The sequence below is a fragment of the Bombus pyrosoma genome, linkage group LG14, assembly GCF_014825855.1.
Source record: "Bombus pyrosoma isolate SC7728 linkage group LG14, ASM1482585v1, whole genome shotgun sequence".
Lineage (NCBI taxonomy): Eukaryota > Metazoa > Arthropoda > Insecta > Hymenoptera > Apidae > Bombus > Bombus pyrosoma.
In genome coordinates, this window is record NC_057783.1 from 6,025,609 (window position 1) to 6,049,494 (window position 23,886).

At 32.4% G+C, this 23,886-nt stretch overlaps 6 protein-coding genes and 1 long non-coding RNA gene across 12 annotated transcripts; 4 read left to right on the plus strand and 3 right to left on the minus strand.

Annotated features, from left to right (window-relative positions):
• The first annotated feature begins 109 nt into the window (after positions 1-109).
• LOC122575097 (thioredoxin, mitochondrial-like) lies at positions 110-919 on the plus strand. The gene is made up of 3 exons (XM_043743547.1): positions 110-427; positions 500-623; positions 696-919. The coding sequence occupies exons 1-3, from the start codon at positions 255-257 to the stop codon at positions 807-809; spliced, it is 411 nt and encodes a 136-aa protein (XP_043599482.1). The 5' UTR covers positions 110-254; the 3' UTR covers positions 810-919.
• A 241-nt stretch (positions 920-1,160) lies between these two features.
• On the minus strand, positions 1,161-2,351 carry LOC122575091 (uncharacterized protein C7orf50 homolog). Of its 3 annotated transcripts, none has more exons than XM_043743539.1 (4): positions 2,210-2,351; positions 1,780-2,029; positions 1,520-1,697; positions 1,161-1,434 (listed from the first exon to the last, which is right to left on the minus strand). In XM_043743539.1, the coding sequence occupies exons 1-4, from the start codon at positions 2,220-2,222 to the stop codon at positions 1,162-1,164; spliced, it is 714 nt and encodes a 237-aa protein (XP_043599474.1). In that variant the 5' UTR covers positions 2,223-2,351; the 3' UTR covers position 1,161. The 3 variants fall into 3 exon arrangements, with proteins under 3 accessions (XP_043599474.1, XP_043599473.1, XP_043599472.1); XM_043743538.1 differs by having other exon boundaries at positions 1,520-1,694; positions 2,141-2,282; XM_043743537.1 differs by having other exon boundaries at positions 2,141-2,282.
• A 175-nt stretch (positions 2,352-2,526) lies between these two features.
• Positions 2,527-3,223, plus strand: LOC122575099. Its single transcript, XM_043743549.1, has 2 exons — positions 2,527-2,668; positions 2,791-3,223. Exons 1-2 carry the CDS (start codon positions 2,604-2,606, stop codon positions 3,113-3,115), a joined length of 390 nt encoding a protein of 129 aa, XP_043599484.1. The 5' UTR covers positions 2,527-2,603; the 3' UTR covers positions 3,116-3,223.
• On the minus strand, positions 3,135-5,104 carry LOC122575079 (phosphatidylinositol N-acetylglucosaminyltransferase subunit Q). Of its 2 annotated transcripts, XM_043743512.1 has the most exons (6): positions 4,816-5,104; positions 4,310-4,743; positions 3,958-4,238; positions 3,682-3,874; positions 3,501-3,615; positions 3,135-3,408 (listed from the first exon to the last, which is right to left on the minus strand). In XM_043743512.1, the coding sequence occupies exons 1-6, from the start codon at positions 5,102-5,104 to the stop codon at positions 3,218-3,220; spliced, it is 1,503 nt and encodes a 500-aa protein (XP_043599447.1). In that variant the 3' UTR covers positions 3,135-3,217. The 2 variants fall into 2 exon arrangements, with proteins under 2 accessions (XP_043599447.1, XP_043599446.1); XM_043743511.1 differs by having other exon boundaries at positions 4,310-5,104.
• A 501-nt stretch (positions 5,105-5,605) lies between these two features.
• On the plus strand, positions 5,606-9,981 carry LOC122575075 (thioredoxin domain-containing protein 11). 2 transcript variants are annotated; one of them, XM_043743490.1, is made up of 10 exons: positions 5,606-5,830; positions 6,073-6,283; positions 6,360-6,590; positions 6,678-6,884; positions 7,001-7,198; positions 7,268-7,707; positions 7,777-8,074; positions 8,137-8,367; positions 8,452-8,645; positions 8,697-9,981. In XM_043743490.1, exons 1-10 carry the CDS (start codon positions 5,619-5,621, stop codon positions 9,208-9,210), a joined length of 2,736 nt encoding a protein of 911 aa, XP_043599425.1. In that variant the 5' UTR covers positions 5,606-5,618; the 3' UTR covers positions 9,211-9,981. The 2 variants fall into 2 exon arrangements, with proteins under 2 accessions (XP_043599425.1, XP_043599426.1); XM_043743491.1 differs by having other exon boundaries at positions 8,712-9,981.
• A 141-nt stretch (positions 9,982-10,122) lies between these two features.
• LOC122575101 lies at positions 10,123-10,790 on the minus strand. Its single transcript, XR_006319317.1, has 2 exons — positions 10,649-10,790; positions 10,123-10,355 (listed from the first exon to the last, which is right to left on the minus strand). It is a non-coding gene; the product is annotated as an uncharacterized LOC122575101 (long non-coding RNA).
• On the plus strand, positions 10,353-23,375 carry LOC122575078 (transcription factor stalky-like). Of its 2 annotated transcripts, none has more exons than XM_043743508.1 (8): positions 10,353-11,502; positions 12,400-12,555; positions 13,233-13,687; positions 14,101-14,347; positions 15,239-15,424; positions 15,497-15,746; positions 15,837-16,036; positions 16,119-23,375. In XM_043743508.1, the coding sequence occupies exons 1-8, from the start codon at positions 11,365-11,367 to the stop codon at positions 16,251-16,253; spliced, it is 1,767 nt and encodes a 588-aa protein (XP_043599443.1). In that variant the 5' UTR covers positions 10,353-11,364; the 3' UTR covers positions 16,254-23,375. The 2 variants fall into 2 exon arrangements, with proteins under 2 accessions (XP_043599443.1, XP_043599444.1); XM_043743509.1 differs by having other exon boundaries at positions 13,236-13,687.
• Positions 23,376-23,886: the final 511 nt, after the last annotated feature.

The following is a 23,886-nucleotide window of genomic DNA, read 5'->3' on the forward strand; positions in this document are numbered from 1 at the left end:
CGAATGAAAAGTTCTCATAGCTGATTCGACGAAAATGAAATCTATACAAACGATACCACGTGGAGAATTTATTTTTACGTTGTTGGTTATTTTATATCTAACCTCATTCAATCCCAATCAACAGTACGATACAATCTTCCGAACAAGAGTTTAGGTTAGAACTGATCAAATCGTTATTACATTTTAGAATTTATTCGTAGTTGCTACAGATCTGCTACACGTCGTAGGTTATTCTATATCAACGAAACATTAAAATGTTCCGAACTGGATTGAGAACTGTACGTATTGCTCTAGGAACAAGAGCCTTTGCAAATGCACCGGCTCAAGAACAAGCGATCTCGACTGCTTTCAAAGTTCAAGATCCAAAAGATTTCAACGATCGCGTTAAAAACTCCAAAGTGCCTGTGATCGTTGATTTTTTCGCAACGTATGTGAAAATTGGATCGTCATAATGATTTTAATGATGAATTTATCATAATGAATTTAATTTGATTTATAGATGGTGCAATCCATGTCGTATGCTCACTCCTCGTATAGAATCGGTAATCGCAGAGAAACAAGGAAAAGTTTTATTGGCAAAGGTTGATATCGACGAGAATAGCGATCTTGCCTTAGATTACGAGGTTATTTCTCATTTTTATAAATTTGTCACCTATCTTGAAATAATGAAAATAATAGAAATTTTATATATGTAGGTTGGCTCTGTTCCAGTCCTGATTGCAATGAAGGATGGAAAAGTTTTAGACAGAATTGTTGGTCTCCAGGATGTAGATAAACTTAAACAATTTGTAGATAAGTATTCAGAATAATGTAATCTAGTTTAACTGTAATTTTGTTGGAGTAACCTTATGGTTACTAAAGTATTTGTATAATATTGTATGGTAATAAGTGTATAATACAGTATAACTTTTTATTTATATATATATCTCCAGAATAAACCTATTGTAAGCTTCTCATATATATATGTGAAATAAATTGTTTTTAATATAATAAACAGATAAAATTTAATTATTTACAAAAATTTGATGTATCTCGTGAATAAAGAAACAAATAGTTGGGATAATGTGTAAAAAAAAAATGTAAAATAAATTTCAAAATGTAAAATGAATTTCACTAAAAGCATGAACTAGTTGACAGGTTTTAAGTATAACTTCAGATTATTTAGGTTTCAGTAGGTAAAGCTTGTAGAAGTTTTCTTGCCCTTTGATAAGCAATAGATTCTACCTCGTCTTTATTTTCTTCATTTTCTACTTTCCTTACAACATCCAAGCCTTTCCTTAAAAGTAGTTCTCGAGCCATTCCTTTACATCCTTCAAAATATTCCAAAACTATTGGAAAAATCTCATCTGGAATATGAACTTCATCTAGCAAATTGTCAATTAACCAAATTTGCCTTATCTTTTCAAACTTCCATTCGCTTCGCGCATATTTCCACTATAAATGAAATTATTATAGGAAGAATTAAAAATTGTTTCATTTTGAATATTACCATTTGGAGAAATAATGTCATAAAAGAAACCTTTGAAACATAACTAAGTCCTTTCGTCATTGCTTCAATTCTATTGGCCATCCTTCTTTCATTCTTTCTTTGCTCAGCTTTTTGTTTTTTTAATTGTCTTTTAGAAAGCTGTTTTGGAGTTTTCGAGTTATTTTTGTAAATTTCTTCTGTATCATTTAAACCATTTGTTGTATATCTACTATTGACAAAACAATTTTCATATATATAATTTAATATAAAAAATAATTAAGATCTAAATATGAATATATAGTAATTTTTACTTTGCTTTCTTGTTTGGTGATGATTCTTCATCGTTCTTCGTGTCCTCTACATCCTGATCCTCTTTCATCTCAGTATAAACATTCTCCTCTTTGTCATCTTCAATTATATTTTCATCAATGTTATCATTAATGTTGTTTCTTCTTTTTTCATTTTGTCTTTTACGTTTCATGTCCGGCTTATTCACGTTTTCCACTTGATTAGTATCACATGCAGAGGTATCAACATTGTTATCTATTTTATCTGTAATTTCTGTAAATGATAAATTCAAAATCTATAAACTCGCGTTATACAAAATCTTGAATAAAATTCATGTCACAATTATGTATATAGGAACATAAATAAAATTTATTAAATATCCACCCTCTGATTTACAGTTTTTTTTCATTCGTTTTCCCGATTTTGAACTTATAACCTTAAATTTTGACGTACTTTCCAATCCCATCGTATAAATCACTTCAGTGTTCTATGCATGAATATAATTCTGAATCTATAAAGTTGCAACATTTAAAGTACTGATAATATGTTTGATACTAAATAGAAATTAAGCAGCATATATAAGAAAATAACTGTTTCTACAATTAGTTATCGCTGAACATGTGTATGGACTGTGGACACGTCTGTTCGTAACATTAAACAACATTGAACGATAAAAGGACGTCGAAAGTACATATGTCTATAAATATCTAACTGATATTTATTATTTATAAAATAAAACGTAGAGAAAGAAAAATAATACCAAATATAATATATATATATAATATTTGGTAAAATTAATACGTGAATTTCCAAATTAGACGTTGAGCAATTCTTATTTGTAAAAATAATGTATTTAAAATGGATCAACAATGTTTTACATCTTAAACGTGGCAAATCATTCTTAGAGGAGAGGTATATTTGAATACATGATACTCTCTTTTCTTGTATTAAATCTTTAAATTATTTGTATTAAAAAAGAGGTTAGGTTCTTTAAGTATTTTGAAACTATGATAAAAAGTGACATATTGTTTTAGGCAATCTTTTCTTCAAATATGTCCCACCTTAAAATATAGTATCAATTCAAAAAAAGAAGACGAAGATGCCGATGATTGTGACAAGCCTTATAAATACTCAACATCTAAAGCAGCAGCACATCGTGCTAGATATACAATTGACGGTAGAACTCGACCAAGTTATGAAGGTGTAGTTATAGGCTTAAGCTTAACTGTCTTTTTCATATACTTTGGTATCTTGAGGGAAGAAAATGATATTGATGAAGCTATGATGAAAAATATCGACCCAACAATTATTCAACAAATATATGGAAAACAAGCCGAAAAGTATAAAACACGAAATTGAATAAACTAATAGAATCTAATTCAGTTAACAATGTTTATTTTACAATTAAGTAATGTATATACACATGTATGTTCTTTGTTAAATAAAGATATAAATAGGAAATTATAATGGATAGAGTAATTCACCCCATATTATACTGTTTATTATCTTGTTCCATTCTATGGGTGGATGACGATTAATTGTGTCTGGTATACACTTGTCCCATGTATAATGCCATGATGCTACTACCATTGTCATTATTAATATTATTGGACCTTCTGTTCTATTTGGATATACTTTAATATTAACAATACCTAGAACATACAAATCGTGTAATTTGCAAGTAATCCAATAAATTGACAGCATTTACAATTAATTGACAATTGATTAAAAGTATTTCACTTACTGCACGTGCTATAAGAATGGAATAACCACTTAAAAAATGTATATATAGGCATAACTTGAAGATAAAACTTCATTCTTGTCAACAAACCTCCAAAGCTGATTAGTGCTAATCTGAGCTGTAAAATGAACTTATGAATTTTTCAACCATAATTATAATCACAGTTTAATTATTTATAAGGTACCATGGTAAAAACTACATAATAAACCCAAGTTGTTGGCATGAGGAACAGTAGAATAGTAAACAATAGAGTTCCTACAAACAGTTGATCAGGTTGATATTGGCAAGAATCAATTCTTTCTCTCAATGGATTCTTCTTTTTACCCAAAAATAGTCGAAACAAAGCAGTAATACCCTTTAATTGAATATTGAAAAGCCTGATAAAAAATTGAATTATTATTCAGTTTGCATTTTTATAGTTTCTATAACTTATATATTTAATAACTTATGTATTTAGTACCTTGCAGCATATACATAGATACAATAAGCATGAAAACTGACAAGTGCTAGAAGATCAGCTGCTATTGCTATTTGAAATGTAATACCAAGCTTTCCAAATAATACCAATACTTCGAATGTAAAATCCATTACAGGTTTCATAAATATTAAGAATGTCCACCACATATGTATGTGGTATAGAAAAAATTTCCCAAGCATATTGTTTAAGGCATGATTTAATTTTAAACCAGCTGGTACGCCCATTAGCCAGTTAATTAAGTCCTTCAAAAATGTGACAGCCTTCTGTAAAATATTTATACATTAAAATATTACCATTAATTTAATATTATTTTCAATGTACATTTTAGAATTACCTCTGCATTATCCAAAAGTATCTGCGATGGAGATATGTACTCAAAGTAATGCAATAATAACTGTAATATTGAAATTCCCAATAACATATCTATTATTAATGCAAAAACATAGTTACCAGTTTTCAGATTAAATTTTTTGTTCTTTATTACAGTGATTAACATCCATTTGACATTCTCCAACCATCCATTAACATGCAAACCAAGAAAAGAATATTTTAAAACTGGTAATAACTTGTTGGTTATTTTAGCAAGAAAAAGGACTGGATAAAAGTATAAGAACATATGATACACAAGCAGTGTTTCTTTTACATAAGTACATTTTCCTTTCTTCTGTATTTCTCTCCCAACTTGCTTGTTTTGTATGATTTTCATTAACTCATAAAAATGGTCTCCAGATACTGCTTTTTGAGCAAATAATTCTGTTTCTCTAAATGCTGATTGATCATATACTATAATGGCTGTATGACAGTGTAAAGTAGAAATTTTTTTATTGTTCACAATAATACCTTTCAGACTGTAGTCATAAATATCACACTTAGAGTAAAATGTAGAATTCAAGCATATATTAATCCAGTCTAAATATTTTTTATCTACATATCCTCTTTTGTGTTCGCTGCCAGAATAATATCCAATTATACTGGCACATTTCTTTGTTTCTAAATTATCTACCTTACATACACCAATGACATAAAATTTTTTTACTCCTGTATTATCATCATACACTATTTTACCAAACATGTATCCAGGTTTTTCCTTGTAAAGCCTGTTTGGTAAAAAAATTAATAAACTTTTCATTGTAATTTTTCTTGTAACTTTTCATTAGTATAAAATACAATCACATAATGAAAACATTGCATTTATATATTGCTCCTTATCTGGACATAAATTCTCGTAAAAAGCATTAAACATCATAGAACACTTCTAATTTTTCAAAGCTCTATTTTCACTTTTCAAATATATTTATTTATAATATATACATATATTTAATATCAGTTAATCTTCCATAATACTTATTGCTTTCGATAAATACGAGAGAATATCGCAAACAGCCACTTCAATTTTAGTTGAAACAAACTATATGAATATTAAATCTTGTTTGTGCATTGACGATATGTTGACAAGCGCTCAGCTGTTTCCGGTTTGCAAAAATACAGATGGCTCGATAGAAATCCGTGAAAACCCCGGTTAATTAGTTTTAATTAAATAAACGATAGTTGGACTGACAGTACTGGAGTAAACAACGAGTGTGTGATGAGGCTTTAGCGCACGATATTCTCTTCCCTTTAATTTCCTTTTGGTTTAACGGATAATGTTGAAAGAAGAAGTTGAAACAAGCACGCCGAGAAATGGTGATAACTCGCACACGACTATACCGGATTCAAAAAGTAACGACGTGGCCAAAGAGTCGCATCAGAAGGTCGTGATAAAAGAGAGACTAACCAGCAAGATGTTTTCATACGCTAGAAAAATTATTCATTTTTTCCTCGCAATTATCTTGACCTTAGCTGCACTCCATAGTTCGTAAGTTTTAGGTTATAATGATTTTCTAGTTAAAAAGTCATTAACTTTAGTGTGATACTGTTATCTCACTTTAAACACGGTTTTATATTTTGGTACTGTGCAATAGATATTTCATAACTTGAAAGTATGGTATCAATACTGTACGAATACAGTAGCAATAAGTCATGCTTGTTTTTATCTGATAGTATTATATGTGTTATTATTGTATATGTTGTATTATATGGTGATTATTTTCATTGCAGTGCTCCCAAGGTATCAAAGCCTCCATTAGCTAAACCATTTTTTAATCAAAGTTCAATTGTCTTAGATTTTTATAAAGGACATTTAAGCGCTATGATAGAGAGAGTGACAGAAGCAGATTTTAGTTTTGTTATGTATTATGCTCCATGGGATGCAGAAAGTCAAGCTGTGCGTCAAGAATTTGAAATAGTTGCTCAATATTATCATTCACAGGTATCAAATATGTGTATATAATTAATTGTTTTATAATCATACAATAATAAGACTAAGATATTTTTGTGATCCCCAGATATTTTTTGCTGCTATTAATTGCTGGCATCCAAGCTCAGAATGTAGAGCTCAGTATAACAAAGTACAAAGCTACCCAGTACTGATGCTTTATCCTTCAAGAGATTCTGGTATAGAATACAGAGGTATACGTACATGGTCATATATGATAAAATTTCTTAATACAGTCATGAATCCAATTGTTAGGATAACACATAAAGAACAATTAACAGATTTACGTGTGAATTATGATGTAAGTATAAATAAATAATTTACATGTTGGATCTTAGTGTACATATTTATTTATAAAACAATGAGTTATTTGTTACTGTAATTGCAGGCTGTGGTAGTAGGTTTTTTTAATTTTACTCGTTTAGATAAAACTCCTGGCTACAAAGAATTTTATAAAGCTGCTATAAGAACATTGGAAGAGGACTCTAATAGAGAATTGGCTTTTGCTGTTGTGACTAGTGCGTTATCTAGTGAAACTGAATATAATATCTACAAATTTCCATCTGCAAATTTATTTATGTGGAGCAGATCTCTAGTAAGTACATGAAAAAAGTTTTTATGTTTGGGCAGTGGTAAATACATTGGATACATAAAGTAGAAATATTTGCATATATAACATGATTAAATGAGTTTGAGAATTCAAATGTATAGGGGTATCCAGAAGACTCTGAATGGACTTCCGAAAACATATTAAATTGGATTAGCAGTTCTATTCATCAACCAGTTCTATGGCTGCAACCTCCTGGAATAAAAGCATTAACATTAGCACCGTATTTAAAGAAAGGGCCTGTACTTTTTCTTTTCACACCTCGTAATCCTTTGCATCCTGAAAATTACAATTTCAATCTAGTACGTTGCATTGTAAACCTAATCGCGATATTCAAAGGATATCTAATAAGAGTTACATTGATCTTTTAGATCAGAGAGATTGGACTCCAGTACTATAATTGTGCAGATAATGTCTTACCTAAGGAGATAATTCAGCGTCTCAGTTTCAAACGTCGTAATGCTATTTCGAGGCATTCGGAGCGAAATACATTTTGTGCAAAACTTTTGAAGGAAACCAAAAATCAAACAAATGATTTCACTACCAGCATCTCAATTCAAAAATGGATTAACGATAGTTGCTGTGTCAATGTTGTAATGAACAAATGTTCTTTATGTAAAAAGAACATATTAAATAATGCAAAAAGAGAAATGCCTGTTTGTAAACTTAATACTAATAAATTTTATCCCGTCTGTAAAGGTGCAGATATTTTCAAAGTTCCAGCTGTACATAATCCACAGCAGACATATGAAATCTGTTGTAACGAAGATCCTACTACAATAAAATACGAAGACAACTTTAAATCCAGGAGGTATGAAAGGAATTGTTTCTGTACTTCCTTTATTAGTTAATATTTTTACTTTTTTATTAAAAAATACAGAACATCGGCGTCTTCTGCAAATGAAGAGGATGTACAATCTGCAGACGTAGTAAAACAAGCATATTTAAAATCTGAGTGTAAAAGATGGATAACAGGAAACAGATATCATCAACCTGTATTTCCACGAGATAATCTTGAACATCCGAATATAAATTTAACAAAGTCAGTGTGTAAAATTAACAAAACCTTGACATTATTAGCGATCGATAGTTTACATTATTTTTACTTCGCGGAAGGCCTGGGCATAGACCTTTTAAGTAAGAAGGATAAGACCGCTGTTGTGATATTAGATGTTGCTGTAAGTATTTGAGTGTATTTTTATATTTTCACATATATTTAACTCGTAACTTTCTTTTTTAGCATGAGAGTCAATATGTCATGCAGGAGGATTTTAGTCGGTATACACTTATACAATTTATAAATAATTATACCCAAGGCTTTTTACAACGCACATTGCGTTCTAATAATTCAAGACGTTTTGTGCAAAAATTTAAGACTAAAGTTAATTGTAAAACAAAGGACGTAAAAAGTGTGTGCATACCAGAATTGACGACTGAAACTTTCTTAGATACTATTTTAGATCCAACAAAGGTAAATTGAAAAGAGTAATGAACATATTATAATGTTATAAGATAATACCATAAAGAAAATATTAAATTTAATGATCTTTTTTAGGACGTGGTCGTAATGTACCACTCTCCTTATTGTGCATTTTGTAGCTCAATATTTTATGTGTACTTAACAGTAGCTCATTATTTACGCGAAATGGATCATCTTTTATTCGTAAAAGTAGACGGTGATAATAATGATTTACCATGGGAATATAATATGAATCGATTCCCATCTATTCTTTTTTTTCCTGCCGAAAGGTAATTATAATGGATCATTCGTGATTGTATTATATTCTAACAGTTCTCTAGTCTTCTTCGTTACAGAAAAGAGGATAGCACGGTGTATCCGTTTTCTCTGTCAGTTACAATACCGAATCTTGTGAATTTTATCTTAGCGAATTTGGATGGGGATTCGCATGTTGAAGCGCTTGTAAATATTTGCCAGTCTGGAGCCGGTATAGTTCCAGATGAGTGCATCGCTCGAACTCGTTGGCTGTGTCTAGATATTATTCAACAACTGCTTCGAGATTATCGAAAATTAATAAGACATATTACTCTACTAGGGAGATTAAGTGCTAGAAATAAAAGAAAAGTCATTTTACTGAAGTTGGCACACATTAAAGATATACACTTAATATTAGGTTCTACTATCGATCTTAGAGAAGATCAACACAAAGTAAAGCTTATCAGACAAAAATATAGGAGATATTATAAAAATATTAGATCACTTGAGTTAGATAGCAAAGTAAATAGTACTCAAGTGGAAGAGTTACATCAGGAACAAAATGTTCTTGAAAGGAGAATGATTAAAAGCGAATTGTGATATCGATTTACAGATAGATATATTACAATGAATGTTATTTTACTTAAGTCCTTTTATGAATTTGTACTAAATGTACAGTATATACCTCACAAATCATTTTATGTTATGAATGTAAAATATGTCCAACTGAATTATATATGTCGCGCGCAAATGAGTATCACAACTTATTTAAATATCTTTGCATTGTTTTTATGGATATGTTTTATAAAAATATTTCTTTATTATTTTGATACAAAACATTCCCTACTGAAAAATTGTATACACAATTTTTTTCATATACTTGTAAAAAAATGTATATTCATAATTTTTTATTTAATCTTTTATAACAATTTTGCAAGAAAAAGATATTTGTAACTGTCGTCCAAATGAAGATAGTAAGACATTGATAAGGCTATTTTTTCCAGTACATTATAATTCTATACAGGGAGTGTACGTACATTAGAATTAGTCACCTTTGATTAATATTCATGACGTTTAATGTTAGAACAGAGAAATAAAACATACTGCTGCAGATGTGCAATAGTAAGAAAATGACATATGCAGTAAACTTTAACTTTCAAAATTTGTGTTTAAAAATGTAATATGTTTAGGCAAAATTAAGTAAACTCTAGCTCTCTAATGTGGGACATCAATTTAATTCTTCATCTGGTATTGTGTGATTTGTGCATACATTTACTAAAAATGTGTGTAACTTGTACATTTGTGTAAATATTGTTATACATTATAAGAATAAATACTATATGTTGGTATATATAATGATATTACGATAAATTAATATATTATTTATTTATAAATAGATAAAACAAAGAGTAGATAAATTAATTATAATTACATAATGATTGCAACGAACGATTAAAATATTAATGCGTGTCGTTTTGCAAATATCGTGATTGTCTGAAAAGGTAAACAAATTTTTATATATTTTAATCGTACAAAATTTATTGATAACATAATGAATTTATACAAAAACTAAAAATTTATGTTTATCGTATCACAACCTTATATGTACGAAGATTGGATTAAAAATGTGATAAAATAGCGTGGGCCGAAAGTGGTCGATGGGTCGCGTAATCTTGCGTTAGTCATTCTCCCCGTTTGCCTGATTTATTTATGGGTTGGGCTACTTATTCGATGTAATGAAATTCCTAGTAAAATGACGCGTGATAAGAAACTCGTTTCTTCTATCGATTTAATTGCTGATCTCTGATCAGTATATGACATTGAGTTAAAGAATCGTTATTTCGATCATTTCCACGATCTTACGAGAATAAAATAATTTTAACAATCTTATTGTATTTAAGCATTTATGCAATTCTATTAGTAATAACGTATACATTTTGTATAAGATATAAATTTTCCAATCCTTCATGTGTAGGTACATAGGATAGATTGACATTTAATTTAATAAATGTATTTAAATCATTTCACTGATACGTACCATAGATACGCATCTGTCTTGATTTTCCGTATCCTAAATTCATAATTCACGATATGAAAGTACAGTTATGTTTTACAAGGTGCATAGACACGCGAAAGAAGTATCTGTTACGCGAATAAGATAAACGTCGTAATCTAAAAATTAGAACATGCATCTCTTTCTCAGTTGCCAAGACGAAAAGGTTTGAAAAATTTACAAAGGAGTGACAAGACTAACGAATCGTATAATTCAAATAACAAACTTCTAAACTCGAATTATACATTCGGAAGTATTAACTATGTTTCTTACTATTTGTAAGATCAATTAATTACTTAATAAACGATACATAAAAAAGATGAGACGGTGGAGAAAGACCGAAGAAGCCTGGAGATGGCGTGGCATTTGATCGGTCGAGTCCGATGATTCCAGTGAAACTCAGTTCAAAGATGGAAGTAATCGTCAGCGCCTCCCAGCGAGCAGGATCATAAAAAGGAAGTCGGAGAAACATTTTGTTTCTTCGTGGTCTCCTCTCTATGTGGTAGCATAACTGTATGACCGTGTGTACTGTGCCGCTGACAATGAGCCGCGGCGGTGACTGTGATAAGTGATCGTGTACCCTTCCTCGTCGCTAAACGCGTAGTGGCAGTGGAGAAAGATAGTACGTCGGCCAAGGAAAGAGTCTACCTCTTGATGACTCGCGCTTTACGCAAGGCGCAACGTAGCCGGAGCTCACAATTATGTTCGATGTACCGCCCAAGTTCTACGAGCTGTGTCGCCTTTGTTTATCGTCGGACGGTGTCAAATTGTCCATATTCGAAGAGGAAGGCGCCCAGCGGAACTTCGCCGATAAGATACTGACGTGCCTCTCGATTACGGTGAGTTTCGTCAAGAGTTTTCACCGGGTCCTCGTGCCGAGACGAAGATAAATCAGACGCGACCATCTGTGGTTCTCGCACTCGTCATCGTGTCTCCCTCTCTCTTATGCGCGCTCCTATCGCTCTTACCTCGTCTCGATCACGCCTGCTCTCTCTCCACCGTCGTCTTCTATCTCTATTCACCTTACTATCTCAAGGGTGCGTGTGTGTGTGCGCGTGCCACGGGAGAAAGTTTGGCAAGAGATGTGTCCGCGAGATAAGCCGACTCACGGGGGATTTAAAATGGCAGTGATAAGCTCTGTGCTCCTCGCTTCTGCGGACCTCACGGAGAGGGGAGCAGCTCCTTATTTAGACGGCCTGTTATCAGGTTTCACACGCGGATTCCACGAGTCGCTGTCACATTTCACTCTATCCTATATTTCTCCTTTATCTTCGTTATTCGTGATTCGCACTCGTATATATGAACACTCTCTTCTTCTGGAGAAAAGCTCTGCTTCCGTTCAACCTACTTAGAAAAAAATCGCTCGTTTTTATATTTATATTCTCCTTTGATATTTATCTTAAATTTTTGCCTGAAATTAGGACACATTCTGCGATTCTGTATTTTCGATTCTGTATTTTACGCATTTGTATTAAACAAAATTACTTCCATTGTTTTTATATTGAAAGTTGTGTTTATATGATTAAGATTATGGATTTTGATTTAAGAATTTGATTTAAGATGTACTAATTATTAGCATTGCATTCCATACTGGTTTCAATGTGTAACTGTTATTTGATCTTCTATAGGAAATATTATAGGAATGAATTAGAGTTATTCTAATAAGATTATTATCACAAGTACTGAGTATGTATTGGTTGATCAGAAAAGCAATGATGTAATTGCATTTTATTCAGGTAAAAGATGGAGATTCTTTGCCACCAATCATTTGTCACCGGTGCGTGTACAAGTTAGATGTACTGCACAACTTCCGTGAAGTGTCACACAAATCTGATGTCATACTCAAACAGTACCTGGATTATGCCAAGCAGTTATCATCACACGATGATCAGGTAGTCAACAAATATTTTTTTTAAATGCCATGGATAGAGGAATATTGGAATATAGGGACATGGGTCATTAAATGATATGAATCATATTATTTTCTGGTTAAAAAGGTAAGACTTAATTTAACACAGTAGCATCAGTGAGCAGTCATTCCATTCTAAGTAATGATGCAACTGGAAATGTGCAATATGTGATTGTAGATAAGGATGTGCTTTAGCACATGTATATTCCATATATTGTAAACACACATTTAACACATACAACCTGCTGTTTATTTGCTTCTCTGCCCTGATATATCAGTAATTATGTAAGACACTTCAAGGTTTCCTTTAATGCAGTCTACTTTAACCTTATCAATTTGATAATAATTGCAGAACAGAAAAATATATATGCGTAACTAATTATTTTCTTATAAATGTATTGTAATTAAGTATAATTAAGTACAAAGTGCAAATGTTGAAATAGTATTTCTAATTTGTTCTGATAGATGAGAATTTATGCAGAAATCAATAAAATATTTGCTTACTAGAATTTTAATAAAAGTGATGTATTGAATAAAATGAATGTGATAATTTAAAATTAAATTGTTATTTTTCTATCCTCTTTTATATGTGGTTTTAAGTATTTCATATGTTTTAGTTAAATAAATATGTAGTGTAAATAGTAATTTGCTTTTTTTCAGAAGAAATCTTTCTCCACTGCCAAAGTAGCAGGCTTAAGTCCTCTACAGTCATTTCTCCAATTGAACAAAACATTGTTCAATGAGGAGCCTAACTCTCCGGCCAGCATTAATCAAAACGTTATACCTCAGACTCAAACACATCATTTGGAGTTGTGCACCAATGACATGCCTGAGCATGATAACATTAAGTGTGAACCAGAGGATGATACTTGTTCAAATAGTTCTGATCCAGACAGATTAGAAATAGAAGATCGAGATGAGCAGGATACCGAGGGGGAAGAAAATGGTTATGATATGACCATTAACAAAAGAATGAAAGTAGAAACAAATTACGAAGAATCAAAAACGAGTACCCCTAATCGCAGTCCAGTAAATAGAATGGATACACCAGAAAGTAATTGTTCAGATACAAATATTGATCAAGAAACAACAAAGTTGTGGCAAGCATTAGCAAAGTGAGTACAGAATTTAAAATTTGGTAGCAGGGTAGTTTATATCATACAATATTGATAAGACCATAAAGGTAAATTGTAGTATATAAATGTAGTTTATGTTTATATGTTCTTGTTTATTTAATAAAACTATATGTATATAGTCTCAAAGTTCAAACATAGGTTTTTATTGACAGATTATATTATCTTTTGTTAAGACTATCCAAATATAATCTTGTGTGCTTAATACATATTTACCTTAGGATTATCAATGTAACTACTGTTTGTAACAGGCTGTTCCTCTAGAGATAAGAGTTTCTTTAAAGATAAAACTTAATTAATTACAGATTTCATATTGCATCTGAATTCTTATTATTACATTATTAGATTTTTTTAGAATTGGAAGAATGTATTCTTTGTTTTTACTTCTCATATAGCAACAGGAGTTTAGAGATTACTAGGACGAATGGTGACAAACTAAATAATGGATTTACTGGTGAAGCGACTAATTTACTACGTTCCTTGATCAACAACAGACAAATCGGTATTACTGCTGTTGATTCGGACAGAATATCTCCGCAAATTAGGTTTTACAGAGATACCCAGGGGACAACGATCGAACGTACTGTACCCGACTGTTCTGTACTCGGCAATCGTACTAATGTTTCGTGTATAGAAAACAAGGTTTGTACACTTTAAGATATGATATTTAAATTCAATGATATAAATCTTTGTTACTGTATTTGAATCGGGGGTATTTTAAAGTGTCATTAGGAATTTTTCTCAATTTACCTTTAGGATTTTCCAAATATATGTATTTACGAACTATAAATCGCGATCGGGTATTAATAAAATATACGATGTTATTATAGAAGCAGTAAAAGATAACTGTTTTTCCGAAATTATACCTTAAAGAAAAGAAAATTATACCTTAAAAAAATCCTGAGATTTATGGAAACACGGAAAATCTTTATTTTCTTTTATGTTCATACTTTTTTGACCCTGATCTTCGTGCAAATAAAGGTTCTTCCATGTGAAGTCCTTGCAGTTTGTTCAATGCAAATATCAGAAAAGAACTGCAGGTATAGAAAAGAGGACAGGTCAGGTGACCCTTGGGTGTTAAGGGGGATCCCTTTAGGATTATTCAGGTCCCATCTGCTCGCAGGTAAGAAACGTGGTAGGCCTTGTAGATAATAGATAACTGAAAAGCCCTTTGTGATAGGCCATAAGCGCTAAGTCCACCATGTCAACTCACTGTTAACAGATGTTCAGATAAGTTGAGTTTCTATAGATTTTTAAACGCGTTTGGTTCCGCATGAGAAATTCTTCAATTTATTCTATAATAAGAAACAGGATTGTAATATCCTTTGTACTATTTTCCGTTCTATTGCCTTTTTATCTTGATAACGGGTACCTGCAAGAAATTACTTTTAGCCTTCGGGAGGTTACGTATATTCAGGAAATTTCGAATTATAAATTTTCTCTGCGTTTCGATTTATTACGATTATGAACTAATGTTGCAATGTAACAATAATAAATATGCAATGGTTTTCTAAAATATCTGTTAATCTGTAGGGTACATCCGTGGACAGTAATCCGTCGAGCCCTGCCAGTATCGGTCGGAAGGAGACCAAGTGTCGTAGAAAACAAAGTTATCCTAGTAAAGCTCCAATGAGTCCAGACGTTGTTAATTATCAACACGAATCTAATGAAGAGCAAGCACAAGACTTTACAGCGTGGTCAAATAAAATGAAGGGAAAGGTACGACCGGAATGATGACGAAATATATTATGGTAGAACGAAATGTTACATTCGTTTTTCTTTTTTCTTTAGGTGGAGGACCAAAAACAACAATTCGATCAACACAGTGGTAATATGGCGAAAAAGGTAGATATGTCCTGTACAAATTGCGGCACCATGACCACAACCATTTGGAGAAGGAATATGAAGGGTGAAATGGTTTGTAACGCTTGTGGACTCTATTACAAACTGCATGGAGTAAATCGTCCAGTTACCATGAGAAGGGACACGATACATACACGTAGACGCAGACCCAAAGGCGAGAAACCGACAAGGCATAGAAGTAGGCATTAGATATACTTGATAATTTAATAGGTTTTGCCAATATTTTGTTCCCTTTTTTATATATATATTTTCATCTTTTTTTATTCAGAAAAAGGTGACTCAATTTTGGCACCACAATCAGAGCAAATGGATGCAGAAAGTGCGGACATGTTGGCAGCTCTTCGGCGACAAATTCAACCCCATTTGATGATGGCTGCATTAACGCCACCACGTATACCTGGTGCCCATCCACCAGCCCCTACCGCTCAACTTAATTATTCTCTTCCCTTACCTAGTTACATGATGCATGTAAGTATCATAAAACAATTCGATGATCGTTAACTTATAGGCTAATAGGTTTAAACTTTTTAATATCTATATATCATAATAGCATGTAAAGGCAGAAGGGCGAGAACAATGTCATTTATCCACGGAGGCAGAAGAAACTGAAGCAGGAGATGAAGAGAATGTCTCGGACGTACCATTGAATTTGGTTGCGACGTCGTTATCCGAAGAAGCACACTGAAAACACCTCGGCGAGCTTCAGAACGACTTCGCTATAGGTATATATATACCTTATATATATATATATATATATATAACAAAGAATCTCTAGACAGAATAGTCTGTCCGGTGATACACAGGGTGTAAAAGACGAGATTGTTCTCCTTCTCCTTTCTGTCACTGATTCTCGTCCATGATTCTCTTTTTTGGACTCTCCTTTTCTCTCTTTCCCTCATTTCCTCTTTTCCACGGTCTCGAGAAATTTGAAGTGGTAGAATATTGGGATGTGTATTTATCCCTTGAGCTACCAAGCCCGTGGTGCAGAGCGCACGAAGGAACGATGATATTAAATACGCAGTATTAATTACGTGGTTATTCAAAATATGTACATATATATACACGATATATACGAATACGAAGAATATTTTTATACAAAATTTTCTACGCTTGCAGCTATAGAGAGCGACGGGCGATCGTTGTACATATACGCGCAAATTGTTCTTTCGGTGTCGCACGTATTTTACGCGTTAAAAAGGAATGGTGGTCGTTGTCTGTTTTCTTAGTGACGTAAGAAATTCAGTCACCAGTGAAAGTTCTTAGAACGGTGCTAGATTACTGTTCGGGAAGGCTTAGAAACAAAGAAGAAGAAGCAAAAAATGAAGATTTGTCACTAAAAGATTAGTGAACAAAATTTAACCGTTTTGTTCCACGGGCTTTTAGCTGTCAGTGATGTTACAATCATAATTGTCTCGTTGTTTTGCGTAATATTCAAGCTAAAAAACGAACGTCCCTCAACTGAACTCAACTAGTAAGCAAAATCTATTTTTAATTGGATTTAATAACGAGTGAAATCTTATTAATCCAAACTGAAGAAATGGAAGGAAATCAATGGAACAGAAAAACGGTTGCAATGTGGCAAATATTTATTAAAGAAATAAATATTCGATACATATTTTGTAACTTGAGCTTTGCCACATTACAGTTTTGCCAGTATCAATTTTAAAGATTATATTCTAGTGGCCTTTCAACGATTCATCTCTTTTCTCTTCCCCTTTTTAGCTCTTATTGCAGTAAATGCAGATAATTTAATTACAGATACGATCTTAATTTAGATGATGTAGATACTTTTTTACATGAGCACGAGACTGCCGGTGTAAACACATTTAAATACTCTTTCTACCATTTACGTATTTTTCCCCCTCCCTTCTTCTCTACGTATTGAAAAAATTTGTCGACTGTTCATGCAGTCGCCGATGATTTGTACTTAATAGACAAGGCAGCACACCACCATATAAGCTAAGACTCCGAAAGCAATAAAAACGCGATGGTACGTAGAATAGATTGTCGTCATACAATACTCGTTTGCGTGCTCTCTCGACGGCATACATAAATTTCAGGAACTAATACTTAGATAACATTCATTTATATGCCAGACGTTAAAAATAACAAATTTTATTGCTCCACAATTGCTGTAGGTATGTTTCACATATTCCACAGTCTCCCTTTAAATTTCTTCCTTAACTCTGTTTAATTTTATTTTCATATTGTAAAAAAGCCAAGAAAACAATGGATATTTTGATGTAGATAAACAAAATTGTTCGTTTTTCTAAGGGTTATCACTGATCTATATTTTCCAGAATGTACAGATCACACATTAATAAACAGGTATTAAGCAACCCTAAATACCACTTAATACGATGGCCAGTGCATCTACTCATGTATCGTTATATCTAACATTGTATACCTAAACAACTTTGCCAAAAATAGATTTAGTCTATGTAACATAGAGTATAGTTAAGGGCATATGATAAAAATTAACGTTTTATCTTTCTCTTTTACAACCTCATACACAGCATTTACATATTTCTCCTTTATTTTTCTCCCTCTTCTTACAGCTCTTCTTATCAGTGATACCTCTTGGCATACACTGCTTTATAGAGCTTTTAAATTCACTTACAGTGATTAGTGGAGCAACTTAGTTTTAGTCGTTATCAAAGGAGCCTTATGTATACACTCGTATATATATACAGACACAAATGATACACGCATATTACACATACACTCACACAAGTACTACATGCATAGATACAGTATTCTATGCTATTATACGATTATGAATGATACCACAAATCAGTGCTATTGCTTTCCTTTTTTAAACTTTTAAGTCTTTAAGCTTTTAACTTATACTAAGATTATGAAAATAAATAATACATTCGTATTTTATTTCATATTTTTTATAATTTTCAATCAAATCTCCGAACGATTACGGTTTAATGCATAACAAAAGCTAATTTATATTCTTTATATTTTTAATATATATAATATTCTTTTATACATATTTTTTAAATATGAATGGCATTGAAGATGTGGTATCTTTACATTGATAACACGAGTATTGGAGGAAGAGGCATAAACTATGACGAGGTTTCACAATAGTTGCGATCCAAATAACAGATTGCTAAACTTTTCTCTCGTACGTCGAAATGATCCTTCCATTTAGTACGTATTCGATACACTTCCTGTTTTATAAGCAGGTTGAGAGGTAACATATCTTTTAAATAAGTCTTAACAAGTGTATATTCTACATATTTTATTTACTTTTATTGTAAAACGAATTTGTAAATATCTTTCAAAATTTCAGTGTCTTTTTTACAGACATCAGTTGTATGAACTGTGGATTTCATATAGGTAAAAAACTTTTCTATTTTTAAGCGGTATATACTACTTATTTAAAAGATACGTGATACACATTTAGGCTTAAACATCTTACTAAGGGACGAAAGTAATCACTTACTAAAGTACGTAGGGCCTTGACTTCTCTTGGTCAAGCTACAGATCGCCAGTTTTTTTTTTAAATTTTGTTGATAGAACATTTTAGAATACCATTTTTTTAAGTGTACCATACGTGAAGAGAATGAACTTATTTATGAGGTAACATTGATAGAAAGAAGTGAAAGCAATGGACAGTTATTTTGTTAGGCATTTTTTTTCTCTCAGTTATAAATATTTGGCTCGACGTAGCTTGTTAAATAACAAAAAAAGCATAACTATTATTATCCTTATATTTTTTTTAATTACTATTATTATTATTATTATTATTATTATTATTATTACCATTGTAGATGCGTAAGTAGAATTAGATTTGAGCTCTCTACTAATTCTGAAACTAGAGGATATTTTTTATAATTATTAGAATCGAGAAATCGAGTATTGCTATTATATATATATATATATAAATATATTAATATTATTGATATATCGATTTCTTTAAACGTTAAGGACATTACGATCCTTTTTAAATAAGGTTTAGTTGCAAGACCGCCACTCGTCACGGCTCGTTTTTTTTTCTTTTTTTTTTTTTTTTTATAAACAACAATGAACGAAATAAAAACATAGCTGAGGCTTCTTATAGAATTTTTTTTTTATGTATCAGTATTCTACGCGTTTGACTTTAGCTGTTAAGAGTTTTAACCAACACTACTTAAAGGAATCCCCGATGGCGAGATTTGTCTTACTTAATTATTAAATTATTTAGTTATTTTCCCTCTTGAGTCCTTCCCGTGTCCTTTTACTCCTATTTTTCCCCATCCTTTTCCTTCGTCCTTGTTTTGTACGTCTATTTTTACATAAGTGATCCTCCCCCGAATAATTATTTAAACTATAATTTATTGTATTCACCGTTTTTTGCACCGACGTTAACGTAAGACATTTTCTTTTTTTTTTTTTTTTTTTTTTTTTTTTTTTTTTTTTTTTTTTGGCAACGACTGGCTTAATTTATTGTTTCTACATTGTACTTTATACGAATTTCGCTCTCTCTTTTTTCTTCTTCCTTCCTTTCTTTCTTTCTCTTTTCTTTCCTTTGCATTCTTTCTTTTATCTTTTGTAAAATGAGAAACAGAACAATTACGCGCGTTAGCTAGTAATGATCAGGCACTGCGCGTGTGGTCATTCCCACCTTTTCTGCGAGACACACTCAGTTTTATGCGGTACGAGATGCGGACGGTCAATGCTTTAGGTGCCTTCACCTGGAGATTTCGTTGAATACAGATGCTCACGTGCACGTTACTAACGCGTTAAAAACGCCACTTATTGTAATGATTTCTACTCTCGATCCATCCGTTTCTCTCCTCACTCTCGCGAAACATGTGTGCCTCTACGAACTATTATTATTAATATTTCTTCAAATTCGAGTCGCTTATTAACGGGTACGAGAAAAAAGAAAAAGAAACGAAAAAAGGAAGAAAGAAAGAGAAAAATAGTCAGTGACTGTCTGATTATATACGGTATATGTATGTAATTAATTACCGAAATGGTGAGCTGTGGAGTGAGATCAAAGCGATGGGTCGAGAGTAGGCGAGATCACTCCGAGGTGCTTCGTCACCACGTGCACATCTTCGTTGTTAATCTTCGATGATCATAGGAGGCCGTTTTTTTTTAAAAAAGAAAATCGCGGCTACGGAGCATCTCGTGTCCACGATGAACAAATGTATACGAAAGTCTCGAGGATAAGAAACAAAGATGATATGAGACAAAGAAATGCATAATTGTACATGACAAATAGAGAGAGAGAGAGAGAGAGAGAAAGAGAGAGAGAGAGAGAGAAAGAAAGAAAGAGAAGGGGTTTTCGCGGAAAGATGGAAAATGTAAAATAAATAAGGGGTGAATCGTCGATACCTCTCTGCGGCTTGCGTTGAAAAATAATTAATTATTAACTCGCAGCACTGTTCCGTCCGTCTGCGCGACCGTGAATCTTTTGATTTCACCGAGATTTCCTTGGTCGAAGTCCTAAGTCACATATAAATACACGTATTACATACATACACACACACACACACACGTACACACACACATATATATATACACGTTACGCGCGTAGAGGCGCGCATTAAACATACACAATTTACATTAATGCATAAGAGAAACTTACGTACACACGATAAATATATAAACGGTGAAGAGAAGAAGCGATAATAGAGGCGTAAATCGTAAAACATTGTGAAAAAGGTTTAAAAAAAAAAAAAGAATAAAAATACACACTGTAAGAAACTGGAAGCGCTAAGACCCCTTCCCCAGTTCTTACACCGAGTATTAAATCTGTACTAATCGACTGAGTATTATTTTTATATCGAGCGTAATAATATTAATAAACGGATATAAATTAAAACGTGAGACAGAGAATGATGGATTAAATCGTACGTGAAGCCGAGAGAGAACTATTGTAAAGGCAGCGGATGAGAGATGCGTTCTCTTTTTCTCCTTTCCTTTTCCGAATTTCGATTTAAAGTTGAAAGCGTATGACATCTGAACGCGACAAGCGAAAAGAACGAAATTAAGAGGGCGAAAGAAAAGGGGAAAAGGAAAAGGCATGCGACTGATAATTGTGAATGCCCTGATTACAATATTTTGTATACAACCACAATGCGAACTGAGCGGAGAAAGAAACAATTACGAACGAGAGAAATGACAAAGAAATGGAGGGAGAGAGATAATTAATTAACGACGGAAAATTGTAAAGCAAGATCTGATGAACCAGCGTCTTTTTTTTTCGTAGGAGCGTTGCGGAGCTTTGATCGGCCAGAAACTAACTTATAACAAAAAGGAGAAAAGGAAAACTCGATATGTAATATCGTATTGTACGTTTATTACATATGCGACGTAGCAATAGATAAATGACGATAAAAAGAAATATGAAAAGAGAAAATGAATTACTTTTGTATTCACGGTTATCTACGATAATAAGTTAGTTCGGGCTAAGGCCAGCAGCTGTTGAGATTATTCATGGTTGTGTGTATCATTATAAGTATTTTGAATTGTTGAATAGTAATTAGTGTAAGCGGTGGCTTGAACGGGGCGACGTCCCACGCCCACGGAATGCACGAAGAGACGTCGCGTCGTCCAAGTTCGGTCTCAAGTATTTCAACAATTGTCAGATATACATTTTTTCCCTCCGTCATCCAAGATATTTGAAAGTTTCGCCCCGTACAGATCGATTTTACTGACATTACTTCGCCTGTGTTTTATATAATATACATATACATATATGTTATATATATATTTTTTAATAATCTTAATTGTAACAAGCCGTGTATCCCACGTATGGAATCGTTGGACCCTTTTTTAATTTATAATTATCGCGAAGCACATCTATTACACATGACAGGTGATAACATAATAATCTTCGATTAACTTACGGGTCTAATTTTTCAACCCTCATCTCTTTCATTATACGCTCTCTATGTAATGTCTTTGTCTGATTTCAAAATCATCTCATTTCCATTTCTCTTGCAATCAGAATCTTTTCTTCGAATCTTCTTTTTTTCTTTCTCTCTTTTTTCCTCGTTTGTATTTTGTAATAATAAGATACCTGTTAAACATTTCTAAGCTATTTATTGAATCGAATATCGCTATGTGGTTTGTTAGAAATTCTTTCGACGACCTTTATCCTGCACGTATTACTTCCTTTTATTTCGAGACCACGCTTCGCATACATACTCGTGGCTCTGCCAATGGTTCACGAATCTTCAGAGAAAAAGGAAGATAGAAAAGTAAAAAAAGAATAGAGCGAGAATTGCGATCACTCGACGTCTCTTATTTTTGCGCCTACCGCCTAGCTAAGTCAAAGAAGTATTGTGAGTACTGTGTTTGTTGTTAACACGTTTGCCCTTCGGTTCGTTTTTTTTAAATTCTCTTTTCACTCGATCTTTTTTAAAATACGTTAAAAGTTAACGTTTTGTTTTCTGCCTACATTTCCTTAATCAAACGAAAGATCGCCTCGTAACATGCAAACATGTCGATGCAACAGACACAGGAGATCGGCGGGTAAAGGACCAAAATGTACAACAATTGCGTTTGCCCTTTCTTACGGTTGGTATGATTCGTTTTCGTAAACGTGCAAAATGGAGATCGAAGCTGTAATTGTATCGGTGGATTTTTAAGCGATGTTGACAGATTATTTTGTGGGGCATCTTATTGCAAGGGCATTGTTGTGATACCACAGATGCAGCTTCATTGAAACTTAAATAAAAAATAATGCGTTAACGATTTGTTGCGATCAATGTTCACTACCATTGACCGCGTGTGTCTGATATTGTACGTGGAATTTAATTTTTTTATATAAAAACCTGTTTAGAAATGAAACATAAAAGACGAGTCGATATTTCCTTCACCGAAGTTATCTATGTCATTCTACGTTAGTTCCCATGATATTTTCTTATGTAGAGCAAAGTTGTTCCATTAAAACCTTTGTGTACTTTCTTTTGCTTTCGATAAAACAAGAGCAAATTCAAACGTTTTCATTTATTTTTCGATAAAAATTGCTGCCCGTTTAAATTTGAAATTGGCCGGAAGTGAGCAACGTAAGTCATTTCAGTCCTATGTAGTATTAAAAAGAATATGAAAATATATTTTACATTTTCATAAATTATATGCAGGAATAAAAGAAAATTATTGGAGTACTTAATTTATATGAAATATTGGAGCATATTTAATAAAAGGAACAGTTTTTATAAATAATTTTCATTTCCATCAAAAACAATTGTATGTGCTTTCTTTTAATTTTTACTGCAACTCATTTCAATACAGAAATCATAATCTTTTTACAAAAATATCCTTGTTTTATCAGTACATTAATAAAATCAATTTATTTTACGAATGAA